At 45.7% G+C, this 20,944-nt stretch overlaps 1 protein-coding gene across 50 annotated transcripts in view; it reads right to left on the reverse strand.

Moving 5' to 3' along the window:
* The window catches only part of LOC116878497 (immunoglobulin lambda-1 light chain-like), a 115,419-nt gene that overhangs the window by 8,916 nt on the left and 85,559 nt on the right, over positions 1–20,944 (reverse strand). For 2 of the 50 annotated variants that reach the window (XM_032876087.1, XM_032876096.1), the window contains exons 1-2: positions 4,147–4,244; positions 3,539–3,829 (exon numbers count right to left, since the gene is read on the reverse strand). The exons of 33 other annotated variants lie outside the window; for them this stretch is intronic. In XM_032876087.1, the coding sequence (XP_032731978.1) occupies positions 3,539–3,829; positions 4,147–4,192 (337 nt within the window). In that variant the 5' untranslated portion in view covers positions 4,193–4,244. Of the gene's footprint in view, positions 1–337; positions 346–1,057; positions 1,064–1,129; positions 1,137–1,256; positions 1,259–2,703; positions 2,711–3,255; positions 3,263–3,531; positions 3,830–4,146; positions 4,245–4,890; positions 4,899–5,451; positions 5,462–7,821; positions 8,117–8,268; positions 8,361–11,544; positions 11,559–19,451; positions 19,458–20,934; positions 20,941–20,944 lie in introns of those variants that run through there. 15 more of the 50 variants (XM_032876084.1, XM_032876078.1, XM_032876088.1 and 12 more) reach the window with 14 other exon arrangements.

Below are 20,944 nucleotides of genomic sequence, written 5' to 3' on the forward strand. Positions count from 1 at the left end.
TCTTTCTTTCTTTCTTTCTTTCTTTCTTTCTTTCTTTCTTTCTTTCTCTTTCTTTTTGCACATGAGGTGGGGCCAACCTGGAACTGAAGGGTGGGGATGCTTCGGAACATTTCGGTGCTTTAACCTCTAAGGCTCCTAATCTAGTCGCCTGGAGTGCAGCCCCAAGAGGACAGTCCAATAGGGGGCAGCAGAGACCAGCAATAGAAGGAGGCTAAACCCTACAAAGGGCTGGAGCTCCGGAGGGGTTGCGGGGGAGGCCACGGAAGGGTTCCAGCAGTGGGGCAGGTGGGAGGGTGCAGAGGCTGGACTCTGGTTCTTCATCTTCCCTGACGCCCACCTCACCCCCTGGAACTAACACCTGGGGGTGGGGTGGGGAGGCGAGTGAATCCAGTCAGTCCAGTGTAGGGTAGGATCCTGACCTGACTTACAGTTTTGCATGGAGTTTTTCTGCATTCATTACGATTTAAAAAAATACTGCCTTAGATACTATTTATCTTGATTACTGAGTTTTGGGGTCCTCCCTTAAATTTTACACGCAACGACAGTGTCTTACTCTGCTCACACTAATCCTGGCTGTGTCCGGAACTCTGAGAAACCTATTGAGGGAGTGGGGGTTAAGCGGAGGGCGGGGTTCTGGAGTGGGTGTGGCCAGCGCCCTGAGGTTCCAGCCTCATCTGACCCGGTGGGTTGATATTTGCATAGCGAATCCCTGTTTTCCAGGCCCTTTCCAAAGTCGGATTGATACCTGGGAGCATGGTGAGGACCTGCATGGCAGGTGGTGGCTTTGTAGCAGCCACAGCTCTTTCACCTGTCTACCAGCAACAATCATCCTGGCAGGTCCTCATCCGGTCAAGGCACCTCCTTAGAGAGTGGTACAATCTCCTTTATTACATTCATAGAAAGCACTCCATCCTGATGGCTACCAATACTAATGTAATTTATATCTGATTCTGATGTCATTATTCTCCAAAGCTCACACACCCTCATATCTATTTATAAATCTGTGTGGCACAACATAGTAACTGTTGCATTGTATGTTACAAACTAAATATGGACAAATAGCCTAGCGACCAACCTTGTTCATAAAAAGTTATTATAAAATGGATAATCACATAATATCAACATCATTGTATTGCTTGACCATGTCTCCAGACACATCTTTTGATTTTTAATGATTTTATAATATTCCCCCAAATACCCACCCAGATGTTTACATGTGTTGACAAATACAGCCAGATGATTACTAACAGAAGCACATCTGAATAGTATCTTTGACAGTGAGGACTGGATTTGCCATTTAGATAACACAGTGGGGCTTCTCCCAGATTGAATAGTTCAAGTTGGCACCTCCAAGTTTGAAGGAAAAATATACCTGCAGCACATGAGAAGATGAAAGCGTGTTTCTCAAAAAAAAAAAAAAAAAAAAAAGGAAAAAAAATACTGTGTTTGCGAAGATGCAAGACGATTACAGATTTTATTTTTTTTTCCCAGTCTTCTAAACTCTATCATGCACAAGAGGTCTCTTAGTAACTTCCAGTCAAGTTTCTTGGTGCATGTCCCTGATATGAACCTGGGAAAGTGGACGACAAATGGCTGGGTGACACCTCTGTGCAGGGAGCTGATTCTGGGATGGAGCCGGACTGCAGGAGGTTTATAGAGAATGCTTGGGACCAACCCATGTGCAAGGGATGGGTGCGAAGCAGAGTGGGCAGAGGAAGGAATCAGCTATAGTGGAGCTTTGCTGTTGGGATGGTCTTTCTCAGCTTCCCCAAGTGGGTTGAGAGGCTTGGTCTTCACACCCTCACACTCATCAGCTTTCAGAGGCCAGCTGTTCAGGGTAGGAACACGGCTCGGCTCTGGGTGGCTCTCTTCATCAAGGGAGCTGACAGATGAGGGCAGGGCTGTTTGCATGCATCTCTCCCAGCAGATGGGGTGATAAACCCTTCATTCCAGAAAGGGTCAAGTGGTGCATCAAACTGCCTACCAGTTCAAATCCTCTCAAAGGCAGGTGGTTTCCAATTCTTTGCTTTCAGCAAAATTAAAAGTATTTGAGATAGAGCTGCAAGCTAATAGACAATTGAAAAAAATAATTTTTGACCATCAACCACTAATGATTTTTGGCATATAATTAGGAAGAAGCTCAGATCTGTGAGTGAAATTCTATTACAAAACTTCTGTTTATGAGGTGAAGGTTTCTTTGAGTTTCACATAAAAATGAAAGCCAGAACAGAATAGATGCGGGGCCTTGCTTCATTCTGGCAGGACCTCATATTCATCAATGGATTCACAAATTGACACTACTTAATGATTATCTGTGTAAATTTTAATATGTTTTTGTTGTTTCAATTACATACTGCTATGAATAATTAAGATGCCAACTCAGTGTGGCAGAAAATACTTTTAACGTTCAAGGTCACAGGCTGTGAAACTGAATTTTAGAATGTAAACTTAATGTATATTTTTAGGACAGAAATGCATGACAGGATAATGAATAAAAGACTCAGGTGTAAAAATGTATGAGCAGAACAAATTCAATGCAGGGTATGGAGTGAAAACAAAGTTCAAGATGAGGGAAGAAAGATGGAAAATTTCCAAATGTTAGAGAAGAATTTTCAAAAAGAGTGGGCGTCAATCATGATGATACTCACTTATATTCTCTCTCTACATATAGAAGAACGTTGAGAACGTTTTACAAACTTATGGTCAAAACCTTACAGGTCTACTTACAAAGCAGCAGGGAGCTTGAACCCCGATTCTTGGAGGGTGGGTGGGCCATGCTGCCGAAGTTTCAGCTGCAGGCCCTGTCCCCCTCCCCCAAGGAGGCTTGTCTCTAATGCATAAATGTCCTGGGTCTCAGCGCAAATCAACAAGCAGGACTGCCATGAGCTGGAGGCCAGCTAGTAGCTGTTTCCTTCCCTTCCAATATATATTTTTAAAATTTTAACAAGATTTTATTTATTTATTTGACAGAGAGATAGAGAGAGAGAAAGAGAGAGAGAAAGAGAGAGAGAGCGCACAAATAGGCTGAGGGGCAGGCAGAGGGAGAGGGAGAGGGAGAAGCAGGCTCTCCACTGAGCAGGGAGCCCGATATGGGGCTCGATTCCAGGACCCTGGAATCATGACCTGAGCCGAAGGCAGTTGCTTAACTGACTGAGCCACCCAGGCGCCCCTCCTTCCAGTATCCTGACTCCTCTGATCAGTCCTGAGGGAAGCGAGCGAGGAGCTAAACCTGGAGAAGGAACAAAGCAGTCCCAGGGATCAGCTTAGTAGGGGGACGTCTGGACCCACAGGGCGCTGATGACAGCCTCTGTGACTCAAAACAGGCCCATACCTGCCATTTCTCAGCAGGATAAACAGAGGCCCCGAGAGGGCAAAGAACCTGCTGGAGTCTCCCAACCCTGGAGGGTCGGAGCTGGGACCAGAGAGGATGCCTGGCCCTCAGGCCTGTAGCTGCTCAGACAGCTGGTGAGGGTGTCAGGTCTGGGTAGGAGGGTTTGTGGCTCATTTCCCCATCTGCCTGTGTCACCGTGAGCATTACCACTATTGTCCCACACCTGACAGTAATAGTCAGCCTCATCTGCAGCCTGGGCACCGCTGATGGTCAGGGTGGCCGTGTTTCCCGAGTTGGTTCCTGAGAATCGCTCAGGGATCCCTGAGGGCCGGTTGCTATCACCATAGATAATCAGCAGAGGGGCCTGGCTTGGCTTCTGCTGGTACCAGTAAGCATATTTACTACCAATGTTGTCTCCCCCACACGTGATCCTGGCCCTCTGTCCCAGGTTCACTGACACCGAGGAGTCCTGAGTCAGCTCATAAGCGACTGTGGAACCTGCAAGAGAGGACATGAGATGTGGGCTTCCATCTGAGAGGACTCTGCTTTCTTGGTCTGGACAGAGCTCCAGGGGTTCTCTTGACCCCCAGAGTTGCCCCTTCCCAGCAATCTCAGCCCAAGGAACCCAGAGCCTTGGATAGAGCCTTTGAACCAACATGAGCCCCCAGCCCCTTTCTCTGGGCAAGTGCAGTCCCTTAGAGCTCACACAGAGCCAGTAAGCACAGTAGGAGGTTTCGCCCATCTAGCCCCTCATCCTGCAGCAAGGTGAAGAGATTCTGTCCCCTACTAGATCCCAGTGAGCCTGGGCACAGCACCTGTGCAGTGAGCAAGAAGGCCTAGGAGGAGAGGCGTCCAGACCATGGTGGAGGCACCCTGATTCTGCTCCCAAGGCCCAAGGCTGGGCAAAGTTCTTCCCAGGCCTTTCTTATCCCCTTGCTGGACAGACCTGCTGGTTATGCAAATCAGCCAGGCCTCAGGAGCTGCTGCTGAGGAGCTTCATGGTTTCAGAAAGGGAAGGGCTCAGCCCCAAGGGGCATAGTCTGGAGCGAGGAGTCCCTTGTAGTTATCACCCTCAGCTCAGGGAATCCCTCTAGTGGTTGTGTAGTCTGGGGCTACAACTCCAGTTTTAGGCTGTGCCCTGGCATAGCTCCTGGGCTATTCTGATTGGAGAAGCAGAGTCTGTTTTCCAGGGAACCTAGGTCCTGCTCACAGAATCCTCCTAGATCCTGTCGTCAAGGTGGCCAGAGTCATGGTGGTGATGCTGAGATTGTTCTGGACCCCCAGAACAATCTTTCTCTTCCCTCTGTTCCATTCTGGCTCAGGAGGGAGGTGGTTCATATCACCCAGGACTCGTAAGTGTCTCATCCATCCTTGTGTTGTGGTGGAGGCTGCATGCTGGTCCACTCCCAGCTCCCCCTTCAGAACATTCCATGCTGTGTCTCCTCTGACACTCCCAGGCCCCAATGCAGTGACCTTCCTCATCCCCACTCCAGGAAAACCCTGCATGCTTAGACAGGGGGCAGTGTCCTACTGCAGATCACAGTTTGTGAGCTGTGAACATCAGAATCTGAGTAAAATTCCTCTCTTGCCAGGGGCACATGGAGCTGTTAAGGGTCCATGGAGGTGCTGTGTCTGCTCCTGGACAGATGGTGGTGCCAATTTCTCAGAATCTCCGATGTGCCCTGGCTAGGGCAGAGACACATTATGTGCTCAAAAGATACGACTTGAGTATAAGAGAATGAAATTTGGTAGTGAATTATAAGAATGCCTCATGCGAAATTAAAATTACTTTTTAAATTTCAGTTGCTAGCAAAAATGCATTAAGTAATAAAAATTGTTATAATTTATGAGGTTGAGTAATGGTTATTGTATCCCTGGAGTGGAAAAAGAAAAAGGAAAAAAATTGGCACCAGACTCCTGGAGACAGAGGGGGAAAGGAGGAACTCCTTGTAGTAGGACAAGGAAGCTCTCAGAGCAAAGAGGAGGGGTGGGGGAGGGATGTGTGTCTTCAGTGGGAGGGGTGTTTATAGACTTTTGAGAGCTTCCACACCACTGGGGTGTGTGTAAGAGATTGAAGTTCCAAATCTGTGCCAGATAAATGGGTATTTACTGCAAGATCTGGATCAGCATAAGAAAGAGCCAAAAGATTTTGTACATTAGTGTCAAACATGATACTAATGAATCATGAAGGAATCATCAAGAAGGAAGACAGCTTTTCCTTCAGATCTCAGGTAATGGTAACTAACACCCCCTGCATGTTAGAACCCCTGATGCCAGGCCCACTCCATCACCAGGTGGCTAGCCAGGTGATCTCTGCTGCCCCCTGGGCTGTGACAAAAGCACAGGTGGTTCACGCTGAGTCGGGATGCTGTACATGCTTTCAGCAGATCATATGTTAGACCTAGGTGGCATTGCTTCTCTCTAGGTCAGGATTCATGGGTCTAGGAACCGGGGTGGAAATGGGAATGGCAGCACTCACTCTTATCCCCACTGGGCCACCAGCAAAATGTTCCCTTCTCATCTCTGGCACTTTGCTCTCTGATTGACTGCCCTGCACTTGCTGGTTGAGACAGCTCTGTGGCCCTTCCTGGCTCCTCCTTGTAGTGAGGCACTGGGAAAAGTAGGGGACACTGGCTGCCGTGGCTCATGGTGACTATCATGGGGGACTTGGGTATCTACTACCCATTTGGGTTTGGCAGGTAGGTGTATAGATTCAGAAGATCCCCTAATACTCCCTGGGGCTGTGATTACAGTCATATATTCACCACAATCCAATGCAGCAGATCTAATAATGGACAAATCTTCCAGAATGAAGGTTTGATTGTCCCAACTGGCAGAGCTGATGACTAGCTCAAGTCTTTGCTGAGGGAAGGGGAATGTGGGGTGGGCAGGTCACTGCTTGACCATAGGTGGTGAAGAAATGAGCAGGATACAAGGACAAGTGTTTCTTCCTCATAATGACATGAATATGTTTGGATATATATTAACCATACGCTTTTGTTTTATTCTCCTGTCTTATCCCATTATTATCTAACAACAGATGTGTTAATAGTTAACTTTATATCTCAATATAGAAATTAGAGGATATCAGATCAGCTGGGACAAAAACAATCATCACTGCAGACAACAGTATATTTTGATTCCTCTTGTGGGGAAAGGGTGAGTGTGTTTGTAATTGTTCATTGGATGGATTCATCATATTAGGTGGAAGAAAAGTTACCAATATTTTCTTCATTTAGAGCCTGTGGTTAGCCTGGGTTGGGTTGATTTCATGTGAATGAGGGGTGGACTGGGATGGCTTATTAAGTGTCAACATTGACAAGCTGATTGTATCCACAGAATTGTCTGTCCATATTTCTGGGTAGGATGGAGGTAGAGAGATTCTTGTGCAAGATGTGGTGGGGGTAGAAGTGAGGCAGCACCCATCATGGGTCTCACTCCTGTGATTGAGTCTCATCTGGCCACTCTGGAGGAGGAGACAACTCTCCCAATTGCTCTCATTCACCATCAGGAGAGATGTGACTCTCCGACTGTCTGTCAGAACCCAGAGCACCTAGTGTGTCTGCACCTTTTTCATTGTTTAAAAACACAGGGAATGAACTGATCTCTTGGGGATTTTGACACACGTAATAGGGTTTAGGGGGACAAACCAGAGCTTTGCAGGTAAAAATAGCCTTCTCAGATCCCTGAGAACCCTTTTGGAGGTGCTGGCCTTCCTGCATTGGGTTCCTGGAAGCAAACTCTGACATGGAGAAGTGCACTGGGGAGGTCAGCCTGGGCAGAAGCAGAAGGGACCCATAGCGAGCCATCAGATGAGGTCTCCTCCCTGCAGGGACCTCTCAACCATTCAGGACCTCTGAACCTGAGGAAGGGTCTTGAGATCTTGGACTCAGGCCATCATTCAAGAGAATCTCTCTGAGAAGGATCAGAAACCTGGGGGGAAGCCATCTTCTGAACCAAGAGCACTTCCCAGCAAGGAGCTTCCCTGGGAGCTGCCAGCGGCCTCAGACAAAATGGGGGCATGTATGAGCCCAGAAGAGGGGTGGCCTCAGTGGGTAATGCACTGGTCTGCTCCACTCAGAATCCCCAGCTGCCATGCCGGCAGGGATTCAGGAGCTCAGCTGAGCTGGGAAATTCCAGACTCTAATCCTGGTCAGTGAAGGGGTGGCCCATGGCCACCATATGGAAATGCACGGTCAATGACCATGGATGAAGGTTCTTTCAGCTTGTCCTTCCACCCAGGCCCTCCAGTTCCAAATACACTCAGGCCCAGACAATCTCAGGAGCCCCAAATCAATCCTGATATACCCTATACAGATACTGCCTGAAGGGTAGGGTGGCTAGTGAGGTCTGGGGACCTTGGGTCTGGGGACCTAGGTCAGAGCTGCTCACTGCTCTGTGCACAGGCCTCCTGGGGATAGAGGAGAGTGTGACACAGATGGGGAAGGGATTGTGTCTCACTTCCCTGTCTGCCTGTGTCACCGTGAGCAGTATCAGTGCTCTCTGATGACTGACAGTAATAGTCAGCCTCATCCTCGGCCCGGGCCCCGCTGATGGTCAGGGTGTGTGTGTTCCCCGAACTGGAGCCAGAGAATCGGTCAGGGATCCCTGAGGGCCGTTCAGTGTCCTTATAAATGACCAGCTTGGGTGTTTCGTCTGGCTTTTGCTGGTACCATTGTGCATAGTATTTGCTCAGTACTTCTCCAGAGCAGGTGATGGTAGCCGTCTGTCCCAGGGACACAGACACCGAGGGAGGCTGAATCAGAGCACTGGAGGCCATGGAGCCTGAAAAGACAGAAGAGGAGAGGTTGGTGTGAGGTTCAGGGGCTCCTCCTAGGGAACCAATCTTGAGCCTGTGCTGGTCTGAGCTCAGGGTTCACTTCAGACACAACTCAATTCTTTGGGGACTGAGCATGTGGCAGCCCTGGGGGCAGCACCTGTGCAGAGAGTGAGGATGGGGAGCAGAAGAGAGGTGAAGGCCATGGTGGATGTGCTCAGAGCTCTGCCTCCTAAGACCCACAAACCTGCTGGGCTCTACCCCAGGCTCTTTAATTCCCTTCCAGGCTCTTGGGACTGTGATTGTTAGTACTTATGCAAATTTCCTCCATTTCTGGGCTCCTACATGATAAACCAGTGGTGAGATCAGAACATGTGACTGAGGAGGCAGAGGGGAGCCCCCAGATTCCTCCAGTCAGCTCTCAGTTCAGACAATCAGCCTTTGTCTGCAGGGTCTGGGATCATAGGCACTTTCTGGGGATCAGACCACATAACTAACTCCCTGTGCCCAACCTGCTGGCCATCTGTCCTTGGCTCCCTCTGTGGTCTTTCAGGAGCCTGGCCATGGGGCTGGGCTGGGCCCTCTGAGAGTACAGACAATACCTGATATAGGGAGGGTGGTCCTGTGGCCTCATTACATTCCTCATCCTCCTGTGTGTTGTCCCCTCTGTTTCCCCAGAAGCACTGTGATCCCACGCTTCCCATGTCATTAAATTGTGGAACTTTCTCATTAGTATTTTTGTGCATCATTTTGTCTGTGGGAGTTCACTAGTTAACCCACCACCTGCTGTTGGAGATGCATCACATCTTCTAGTCTATAGTCACATGGTGATTTTGTCTCTGTGGCAGATACCCCCATCCTAAACAGAGGAGCAATTGACATTGTCAATAATTTTCTTTTATTTTTCATCAATATTAGATACAGTCACGCAAATTTCATGAGAAACCACCCCTGAGTTAAAAAACCACCATCAAGGTCCATGTCTTGTCAGGGTCCCCAGGGTCATGTTTTCCCACTTGGGGTGAGCTTTGTAGCCAGAGCCAGAGTCCTTGCAGGAGCTGGATTCTGTCACTGAACCAAGGACAGCTCAATGGACCAGAGCTGTGGCTTCAGGTAGTGAGAATCCCTTCACTCTGGAGACAGTCTCATCAGGAGACTGTGGATGGTCATTCCAGGCACCAGGAGTTCCCAGTGTTCATCCTCCCTCACCCTGAGTTGCTCCTGAGCAACAAAGTTACAGCCTGGGCCCTCTGCCTGGAGGTGGGAAACAGGCAGAAGGTGAGTGGTCAGGGGGTTCTCAACATGTCCAGCTCAGAGGATTCAGTTGCCGGAACGCCGGTACAAAGTGCAGGGAGCTGCATTTCCCATGTGAGACATTCACTGTGTCAGGACTCCTGTCAGTGTCCTGGGTGTCACTGTGTGTCTGACCTTCAGATCAAGGTCCCCTCAGCAGCTGGATATAGGAGTGATCACTCCAGCTTCCTCCTGAGGACTGAACCCTGGACCTCTACTGACCCCCAGACCTGGTGGCCCTGTGAGGCTCCCCCTGGGCAGCCCCAGTCTCTGTCCTGCTGCTCCTGATGCAGCTCTGCTGCCCCCTGCTGGTGGAGGGGGATTCAGACCAGGAGCTTCCCTCCTGCAGGTCAAGCCAGAGCACCTGTCACCTAAGAAAGGGCATAGACCATGGTTTCCAGCCTCCCACAGGCAGCTGTCTCCCTGTCCTGCTCAGCCCAGCACAGCTAGGTCACATATATGGTGCAGGAGGCAGGGCAGGTGGGATTCCTGTACTTGTCCCAGGGTTAAAGTGTCCTGGAGAGCCTGCTGTCTTATTTCAGAAAGAAGGGTGCTGGGTACAGTGTAGTGCGTTTGAAAAGGGTCAGAGTCCAGACAAACCTGTGTGATGTCCCACGGCCACCAGTTTCCTGTGTATTTGGGAATAAGGACTGATGTTTCCTGCATCCCTATCCATGTAGTTGGGTCATGAGAATAGCAGGTATTGCTTCTGGTGCTAAGTTCAGTTGAGCAGGCAAACCTTTACTCTTCTTAACAACCATCTTTACTGCTATAAGTTTTTTTTTTTTTAACAACTCACATCTCCTGGTTCTTGGTGTGGGAGGATTTTGAACTACCCTGTTTGTGGTCTGGTGAAATTGGGAATCTGCTAATTCAGACTTGGGTAAAATTGCATGTGATGCAGGTCACAGAATAGCTGAAAACTTTTCCTTGTGTACCCACAGAGGTAGACAGTTGATTCCAACACCAAGGATAACTCACTGAGACCCTATTGGGTCTGTCTAATTAATTAAACTCTTCAATAATTTGTACCATTTAATTTGAAAACAAGTATTTTTCACATCAGTATAAACTTCCCCATTTCACAGCAGATAAAGTGAGTGCTCAGAGAGGCTGACTTCCCAGGAAAACAGAGGAGAGTGGGGCAGGTCCAAGAGTGGAGCTCAGGTGTGCTGGATTCAGACTCTGAGCTCCCTGGTGCAGAGCTTGGGAGGGAGGAGTATGACTTCCCTGATCTGGTTGTGGAGAGTGTGTCATGGGTCCTTCTGACTCCTCCTAGCAGGGATTCAAAGTAGAGGCATTGTCTAGGGTGTTTCATAATGACTGTTATGGGGGCAATTGTGTGTCTACAACACAATTGGGGTAAACAGGAGTATATGGACTCAGGAGATCCCCTAAGATACCTGTGACTGTGATTACAGTCATCAATTCACCACAATCCAATGCAGCAGGTCTGATAATAGACCCATCTTCCAGAATTAAAGTTTGGTCATCCCAACAGTGGGGGGGATCATGACTAGCTCAGGTATTTGTGGAGGGAAAGAGACTATGGAGTAGGCAGTGAAGAAGGTAATTCTAGACACTGCGGTGACCACCGGGTAGTAGGAGAAATGAACAGGAAGTAACAAGTGTTTCTTCCTTATGTTGACATGAATACATTTAGATATATAGTCATAATATGTTTCAGTTTTGTTCTCCTGTCTGATCCCATTATCAACTAACATCATATGTGTTAACAGTAGTTAACATTATGTCTCAGTTAAGCTGGGACAAAAATAAAGATCATTAACAGACAAAATTTATTTTATGTCCTCCTGTGGGGAAAACGTGAGCATGTTTGTAATTGTTCACGGGATAGTTCTATCATATCAGGTGGAAGGATGGCTGCCAACATTCTCTTTATTTGGAGACTATGGTCTGTGGGGATCTTGTTAGATTTTATGTGAATGAGGGGTCGACTGTGGTGTCTTATTAAGTGTTACTGTTGATAAGTTGAGCTGTGTTTCACAGAACTGTTGTCTGTCTATATTTCTGGGTAAGGTGGGGTTAAAGAGAGATTCTTGCACAGATTTGGGGGTAGAAGTGAGGAAAGACCCATTTTGGGCCTCACTCCTGTGGTTGTGTTTCTTCAGGCCACTCTGTCAGCAGCAGCAGCAACTGCATCATCATCCTCCATTCAGCATCAAGATAGAGGTGACTCTCCAACTGCCTTTCAAGACCCAGAGCACACAGTGTGTCTGCATCTTTTTCCATTGTATAAAAACACAAGAAACAATCTGATCTGTCTAGGACAAGCAAATTGGTGATTTGGGAAAGAAACTCCAGCTTTGTATATAGTAGCCTCCTTAGGTTCTGGAGGATCCTGTGTGGGATGCCTGCCTTCCTGCATTGGGTTCCTGGAAGCAGACTCTGAGATCGCGAAATGCATGTGCAGTAAATCTGGAAGGAGCTGGGGAAGTCAGCCTGGGCAGAAGGAGAAGGGACCCACAGTGAGCCATCAGGGGAGTCTCCCTCCTGCAGGGAGCTCTAAAGCTGGGAACTTTAGGACATCTGAACCTGGGCAGGCCCTTTGGATCTTGAACTGAGGCCATCATTAAACTGAACATCTCTGAAAAGGGGCAGAAAACTGGGGAGGCAGATTTTTGAAGCACAGCACTTTCCTGTGAGGAACTCCCCTGTGAATTGTCAGGGCCTCCTGCAGGGGTAGGTGGGTGAGTGATCTCAGAAGAGGGGATGTAGGTGACCTCACAGTGTCCAACGCCCTTGTCTGATCCTCTCAGAATTCCAGCTGCCATGGACCAGGGTTTCAAGAGCTCAACTGAGCTGGGAATCTCTGGGTTCAAATATTGGGCAGTTAGGTAAAAATATTTCCCAATGATCACAATAGGAGATGAAAATCTCTGTTTTTCCACCTACCCAGATCCTCTGTCCCTGATTTATACCCAGGACAGACAAGCAGGGCAGCCTAGTTCTGTCAGCCCTCAATGCATCCCTGACCCTTCCTGTGCAGTCTGTCTGGAGGTCAGTGGGGAGAGGAAACACTGGGGATCACACATGGGTGTACCTGGGTCAGAGCTGCTCATGCTTTGTGTACAGTCTTCCTAGGGCTGGGGGAGAGGGTGACACAGATGGGGAAGGAATTTGTGTCTCACTTCCCCATCTGCCTGTGTCACTATGAGCATTACCGCTACCACCCTTATATGATAGAAAATAATAGTCAGCCTTGTCCTCAGCCCGGGTCCCACTGATGGTCAGTGTGGCTGTGTTCCCTGAACTGGAGCCAGAGAACCTGTCAGGGACCCCTGAGGACCAGCTGCTATCAGTATAGATAATTGTCACGGGGGCCTGGCCCGGCTTCTGTTGGTGCCAGGAAACATATGTACTTCCAATGTTGTCTCCCCCACAGGTGATGCTGGCCGTCTGTCCCAGGTTCACTGACACTGAACCTGGGACAGTACATAGGCAGCCAGAGAACCTGCAAGAGAGAAAAGGAGAGGGAGGCTTTCAAATTTGGGTTTCGTCATTAGCAAGCCCATACCCTCCTTACCTAGATTGGAGTTTAGGGATACTCTGGGCATACAGGACACCTCTCTCATATGTCTCAGGCCCTGGGAACCTTGTGCCTGGATGGTGGGTAGAGCTTTTGAACAAACAAGAACCCTGACCCTCTTTCCCCGGGCAGGTGCAGCCCGTTAGGGCTCACACAGAGCCCTCTAGCCCTTCATCTTGCAGCTGGGTCCTAAGTATCCTGCCCCCACAGGCAGTGCTCTGCTGAGCTCTGTGTCAGGGCCAGGTTTATGACAGTTCTGTGCGTCTGGGTGGGTCTGAGCCTGGGCTCAGCACCTGTGCAGTGAGCCAGGAATCCAGGAGAAGAGGGGTCCAGGCCATGGTGCTCACAGCGACACAGGCAGATGAAGGTGCCCCAGTTTGCTCCCTGATACTCTAGGCTGGAACATTCTTCCCCAGTCCTCTCTTATCCCCTTGCTGGTAACACCTGCAGGTTATGCAAATCATTTGGGGCTTAGGGGCTCTGCTGAGGAGCTCTGTGGTTTCAGAGAAGGGTCATCCGCAAGGGACACAGAGGGGTAAGGGTGGACCCTGAAGACCTCCCATCAGCCCAGGGGGTTCTACTTTATCAACTTACCCCGTAGTTGTTTCTGAAATGTCCTCTCCTTGCTCCAGTTTCTGCCCAGATCCCTGTTTGTGACCATGAAACGAAGAGAATTCTTCACTTGCTAAGCACACATGGATATTTGCAGGAGTTGTTGAGGTGCTGTAGGTGATGTCCTCAGAGAGAGCTCCTAGGGCAGGTCATAGATTCTATAGCTCAGTCTCCCCAGTGTGCACTCAGTACCTGGGATAGATGCAGTGTTTGAGCGAGGTTTGACAGTGACTGGGTTTTAGCAGAAATGGGCTGGTTTGGAGAGGCATGAAGTACTGGACCTGTGCAAGAGACAGGCAAATTCTAGAAGACACAGATTTGAGCGAGATGGAGTTAGAATTTCATGTTGATGGTAAAGATGACACTATAGAAACTCTATAACTTTTCCTTTAGGTCTCAGGTGGTGGTGACAAACCCTCCCTCCCAACTAGAATCCCTGATGCCCAGACATACCCTATGTTCAGGAGACTTTGCCAAGTGATCTCTACTGTTCCCCGGAGGCCACTCCATGTAGGTGACTGGTGGTTCAGGGAAGACCTTCCTCCAGGTGGAGATTCTGAATCCATTGCTCCGATTTTGAGTCCCTGATCCATGGACCTCTGGCTCCATGTGAGGCATTGCTTTTCTTTCCCTCTTCCTCCCTCCCTCCCTCTCTCCCTCCTTCCTTCCCTCCCTCCCTTTTTTCCTTAACATATAATGTATTATTTGTTTTAGGGGTACAGGTCTGTGATTCATCAGTCTTACAGAATTCACAGGGCTCACCATAGCACATACCCTCCCCAGTGTCCATCACCCAGTCACCCTATCCCTCCCAACCCCCTCCCCTCCAGCAACCCTCAGTTTGTTTCCTGAGATTAAGAGACTCTTATGGTTTGTCTCCCTCTCTGGCTCCATCTCGCTTCATTTTTTCCTATGATACGCTGTCTTATTTCTCAAATTCCTCATATCAGTGAGATCATATGATAACTGTTTTTCTCTGATTGACTTATTTCACTCAACTTAATGCCCTCTAGTTCCATCCACATTGCTGTAAATGGTAAGATTTCATTTTTGGGGGCTGCATAATATTCCATATACCACATCTTCTTTATCCATTCATCTGTTGATGGACATCTAGGATCTTTCCATAGTTTGGTTATTGTGGACACTGCGACTATAAACATTGGGGTACACATGCCCCTTTGGATCTCTACATTTGCATCTTTGGGTTAAATATCCAGTAGTGGAATTGCTGGGTGGTAGGGTAGCTCTATTTTCAACTTTTAAAAAAAGATTTTATTTATTTATTTGAGAGAGAGAGAGAGAGATCACAAGTAGGCAGAGAGGCAGGCAGAAAGAGAGGGGGAACCAGGCTCCCTGCTGAGGAGAGAGCCTGATGTGGGGCTCAATCCCAGGACCCTGAGATTATGACCTGAGCCAAAGGCAGAGGCTTAACCCACGGAGCCACCCAGGCGCCCCTATTTTCTACTTTTTGAGGAACCTCCATACTGTTTTCCAGAGTGGCTGCACCATCTTGCATTCCCACCAACAGTGTAGGAGGGTTCCTCTTTTTCCGCATCCTTGTCAACATCTGTCTTTTCCTGACGTGTTAATTTTAGCCATTCTGACTGGTGTGAGGTGGTATCTCATTGAAGTTTTGATTTGTATTTCCCTGAGGCTGAGTGATGTTGAGCACTTTACCATGTCTGTTTGCTGTTTGGATGTCTTCTTTGTAGAAATGTCTGTTCATGTCTTCTGCCCATTTCTTGACTGGATTATTTTTTCTTTGGGTATTGAGTTTGACAAATTCTGTATAGATTTTGTATACTAGCCCTTTATCTGATATGTCATTTGCAAATATCTTCTCCCATTCTGTTGGTTGTCTTTTGGTTTTGTTGACTGTTTCCTTTGCTGTGCAAAAGCTTTTTATCTTAATGAAGTCCCAATAGTTCATTTCCCCCTTTCTTCCCTTGCCTTTGGGGATGTTTCTAGAAAGAAACTGTTGTGGCTAAGGTTGAAGAGGTTGCTACCTATGTTCTACTCAAGGATTTTGATATATTCCTGTCTGACATTTAGGTCTTTCATCCAATTTAAGTCTATTTTTTTGTGTGTGGTATAAGGAAATGGCCCAGTTTCATTTGCATGTGACTGTTCAATTTTCCCAACACCATTTGTGGAAGAGACTCTCTTTTTTTCATTGGACATTCTTTTTTTTTTTTTTTAAGATTTTTATTTATTTATTTATTTATTTGACAGAGATCACAAGTAGGCAGAGACAGGCAGAGAGAGTGGAGGAAGCAGGCTCCCTGCTGAGCAGAGAGCCCGATGCGGGGCTCGATCCCAGGACCCTGAGATCATGACCTGAGCCGAAGGCAGAGGCTTAACCCACTGAGCCACCCAGGCACCCCCTCATTGGACATTCTTTCCTGCTTTGTTGAAGATTAGTTGACCATAGAGTTGAGGGTCAATTTCTGGGCTTTCTATTCTTTCCACTGAACTATGTGTCTGTTTTTGTGCCAGTACCATACTGTCTTGGTAATTACAGCTTTGTAATAGAGCTTGAAGTCTGGAATTGTGATGCTACCAGCTTTGGTGTTCTTTTCAATATTCCTTTACTTATTCAGGATCTTTTCTGGTTCCATGCAAATTTAGGGATTTTTCCATTTCTTTGAAAAAAGTTGATGGTATTTTGATAGGAATTGCATTAAATGTGTAGATTGCTCTAGATAGCATAGACATTTTCACAATATTTGTTCTTCCAGTCTATGATTTTTCCATTTCTTTGTGTCTTCCTGAATTTCTTTCATGACTATTCTATGGTTTTCTGAGTACAGATTCTTTGTTTCTTTGGTCAGATTTACTCCTAGGTATATCTTATGGTTTTGAGTGCAATTGTAAATGGAATTGACTACTTAATTGCTCTTTCTTTTATCTTGTTGTTGGAATAGAAATGCAACTGATTTCTATGAATTGATTTTATATCCTCACACTTTACCGAATTCCTATAAGAGTTCTAGCAGTTTTGGGATGGAGTCTCTTGGGTTTTCCACATAAAGTATCATATCATGTGCAAAAAGTGAGAGTTTGACTTCTTTGCTGATTCAGATGCCTTTTATTTCTTTTTGTTTTCTGATTACTGAGGCTAGGACCTCTAGTACTATGTTGAATAGTAGTGGTGATAGTGGACATCCTTGCCATGTTCCTGACCTTGGGGGAAAAGCTCTCAGTTCTTCCCCATTGAGAATGATATTTGCTGTGGGTTTTTCATAGATGGCTTTTATGATATTGAGGTATGTACCCTGTATCCCTTCACTGTGAAAATTTTAATCAAGAAAGGATGCTGTACTTTGTCAAATGCTTTTTCTGCGTCAATTGAGAGTATCATGTGGTTCTCGTTCTTTCTTTTATTAATGTATTGTATCACATTGATTGATTTGCTGATGTTGAATCAATCTTGCAGCCCAGGAATAAATCCCACTTTGTCGTGGTGAATAATCCTTCTAATGTACCGTTGGATCCTATTGGCTATTATTTTGGTGAGAATTTTTGCATCCATGTTCATCAGGGATATTGGTCTGTAATTCTCCTTTTTGATGTGGTCTTTGTCTGATTTGGGGATCAAGGTGATGCTGGCCTCATAAAATGAGTTTGGAAGTTTTCCTTCCATTTCTATTTTTTGGGAACAGTTTCAGGAGAATAGGTATTAGTTCTTCAAATGTTTTGTAGAATTTCCCTGGAAAGCCATCTGGTTCTGGGCTCTTGTTTATTGGGAGATTTTTGATAACTGCTTCAATTTCCTTACTGGTTATTGGCCTGTCCAGGTTTTCTATTTCTTCTTGGCTCAGTTTTGGTAGTTTATAAATCTCTAGGAATGCATCCATTTCTTCCAGATTGTCTAATTTACTGGCATGTAGTTGCTCATAATATATTCTTATAATTGCTTGTATTTCTTTGGTGTTGGTTGTGGTCTCTTCTCTTTCATTCATACTTCTATTTATTTGGATCCTTTCTCTTTTCTTTTTCATACATCTTGCCAGGAGTTTATCAATCTTATTAATTCTTTCAAAGAACCAGCTCCTAGTTTTGTTGATTTGTTCTACTGTTCTTTTGGTTTCTATTTCATTGATTTCTCATCCGATCTTTATTATTTCTCTTCTCCTTCTGGGTTTAGGCTTTATTTGCTGTTCCTTCTCTAGCTCCTTAGAAATAAGGTTAGGTTGTGTATTTGAGACCTTTCTTGTTTCTTGAGAAAGGCTTGTATCGCTATATACTTTTCTCTTAGGACTGCCTTTGCTGCATCTCAATGATTTTGAACAGTTGTGTTTTCATTTTCACTTGTTTCCATGAATTTTTAAAAATTCTTTAATTTCCTGGTTGACCCATTCATTCTTTAGTAGGATGCTCTTTAGCCTCCATGTATTTGAGTTCTTTACATGTTTCCTCTTGTGATTGAGTTCTAGTTTCAAAGCACTGTGGTCTGAATGTATGCAGGGAATGATTCCAGTCTTTTGGTACTGGTTGAGACCTGATTTGTGACCTAGGATGTGATCTATTCTGGAGAATGTTCCATGCATTCTAGAGAAGAATGTGTATTCTGTTGCTTTGGGATGGAATGTTCTGAATGTATCTATGAAGTCCATCTTGTCCAGTGTATCATTTAAGACCTTTATTTCCTTGTTGATCTTTTGCTTAGATGATATGTCCATTTCAGTGATGGGGGTGTTAAAGTTCCTTACTATTATTGTACTATTATTGATGTGTTTCTTTGATTTTGTTATTAATTGGCTTATATAATTGGCTGCTCCCAGGTTAGGGGTATATATTTAAAATTGTTAGATCTTCTTGTTGGATAGACCCTTTAAGAGTGATATAGTGTCCTTCCTCATCTCTTATCACAGTCTTTGGTTTAAAATCTAATTTACCTGATATAAGGATTGCCACTCCAGCTTTCTTTTGATGTCCATTAGCATGGTAAATCGTTTTCCACCCCCTCACTTTAAATCTGGAGGTGTCTTTGGGTCTAAAATGAGTTTCTTAGCATATTGTTGGGTCTTATTTTTTTTTTAATCCAATCTGATACCCTGTATCTTTTGATTGGGGGCATTTAGCCCATTTACATTAAGGGTAACTATTGAAAAATATGAATTTAGTGCCATTCTATTGCCTGTATGGTGATTGTTACTGATTATTGTTTCTGTTCCTTTCTGGTCTATGTTACTTTTAGGCTCTCTGTTTGCTTATAGGACCCCTTTCAATATTTCCTGTAGTGCTGATTTGGTGTTTGCAAATTCTTTTAGTTGTCCTGGAAGTTTGTCCTGGAAGCTTTTTATTTCTCCTTCTATTTTCAATGACAGCTGAGCTGTATATAATATTCTTGGTTGCATATTTTTCTCATTTAGTGCTCTGAATATATCATGCCAGTCCTTTCTGGCCTGTCAAGTCTCTGTGGGTAGATCTGCTGCCAAACTAATGTTTCTGCCATTGTAGGTTACAGACCTCTTGTCCTGAACTGCTTTCAGGATTTTCTTTTTGTTTTTGAGACTTGTAAGTTTTACTATTAAGATGTTGGGGTGTTGACATTTTATTGATTTTGGGGGGGTGTTCTCTGTGTTTCCTGGATTCCTGTTTCCATCCCGAAATTAGGGAAGTTCTCCACTATAATTTCTCCAATATACCTTCTGCCCCCCTCACTCTTTCTTCTTTTTCTGGGATCCCAATTATTCTAATATTGTTTCATCTTATGGTGTCATCTCTCTCTATTGAATACTCCCCTTGTGATCCAGTAGTTGTTTGTCTCTCTTTTTCTCAGCTTCTTTTTTCCCCATCATTTGGTCTTCTATATCACTAATTCCCTCTTCTGCCTCACTTATCCTAGCAGTTAGAGCCTCCATTTTTTATTGCACCTCATTAATAGCCTTTTTGATTTCAACTTGGTTAGATTTTCGTTCTTTTATTTCTCCAAAAAGGGATTCTCTACTATCTTCTCTGCCTTTTTCAAAGCCAGCTACTGTCTTTATAAATGTCATTCTGAATTCTAGTTCTGACATCTTACTAATGGCTGTATTGATTGGGTCCCTGGCAGTTGGTACTGCCTCTTGTTCTTTCTTTCTTTCTTTTTTTTTTTTTTTGAGGTGAGTTTTTCCATTTTGTCATTTTGCCCAGAGAATAGATGAATGAGGGAACAAAATGCTAAAAGGGTAAAAATGACCCCCAGAAAAATATACACTAAACAATTCAGAAGAGACCCAAAACTGGGGGGAAAAGAAAGGAAAAAAAAAAGAATACGATTAGGCTGGTGAATAGAACAGAGCCACACACTAGATTTTGAGTGTATTTTGGTCTGTTAGAGGAAACTGCCTCCCCCAATTTTAAAGAAAGTAAAACTTGTATACATACAAAAAATAAGGTTAAATACAATGAGGAGATAGAATTTGACTTCCAGAAAGCGGTCACTTTTCTCTTCTTAGAACTGCTGCTATTCTTTTCCTCAATCTCCTGTTGAGTTTGTAGGTGTTCAGAATGGTTTGATAACTATCTACCTGAATTCCTGGGACCAGATGAAATTTAGGTCTCCTACTTCTCCACCATCTTACTCCTCCCCGGAATTGCTTTTCTCTAAGTAGTACCAGCCAGCCTCAAGATCATACAGGAGCTCATTAGATTAACCATGAAAATATGAACAGGCTCATTTAGAGGAAGGGAATTTAGGGCTCATCTGTCATATGGGTGCTGGGTGGTCACGCATGTGGTTATGGAGCTTGGCCCTAGGGGACAGAGGACTCACGGACTGCCTCTTACTGGTGCCAGTGGCTGATGCAGGACCAACCTAGGGCAGAGGAGACTATTGCTTCAAAGTCAGAGACAGGAGAAAAGTCACGTAACAAGCATTTATTCAGACCCACTTTGATCAAGCAGACGTCCCATCCTGGAAATTAGTGCAAATAAGACATAGTCTTGGTGTCAGAGTTTCCATCTTGGGGCTAGGGCAACAGAATGGACACACTTGCTTTGCTGATACAGCATATAGACTCCAACCCCTTCTATCTGCATCTTATCTTCTATATTCCTTTAGAAGTCACACTATAACTATTCTCAGGTGCCACTGGGTCAACATTGACCCCATCCATGGCCCGAAGCTGGGCCATGGACGTGTCATGTGCCTGGGGATCTTTTTGGAGATTTTTGCTCTTGTGAATGAAGGAAATAGACTAGATTTATGCTGTGCTCTTTCTCTTGTGCTCAGGTGTGATAGCAGGAGATGTAGCAGCCATCCTGAGGTCTGCTGTCAAAAACAAGGCAAAGCTAAGCCTCCATAGTAGTGATGGTGGGAGGAAAGTGAGATGATTTGGGACTTCACAGGACTGTTGAGTACCTGGAGAACCACCATCTGACTTCAGACTTA

This window comes from Lontra canadensis, unplaced genomic scaffold, assembly GCF_010015895.1.
Source record: "Lontra canadensis isolate GAN:19392208 unplaced genomic scaffold, GSC_riverotter_1.0 scaffold57, whole genome shotgun sequence".
Taxonomy (NCBI): domain Eukaryota; kingdom Metazoa; phylum Chordata; class Mammalia; order Carnivora; family Mustelidae; genus Lontra; species Lontra canadensis.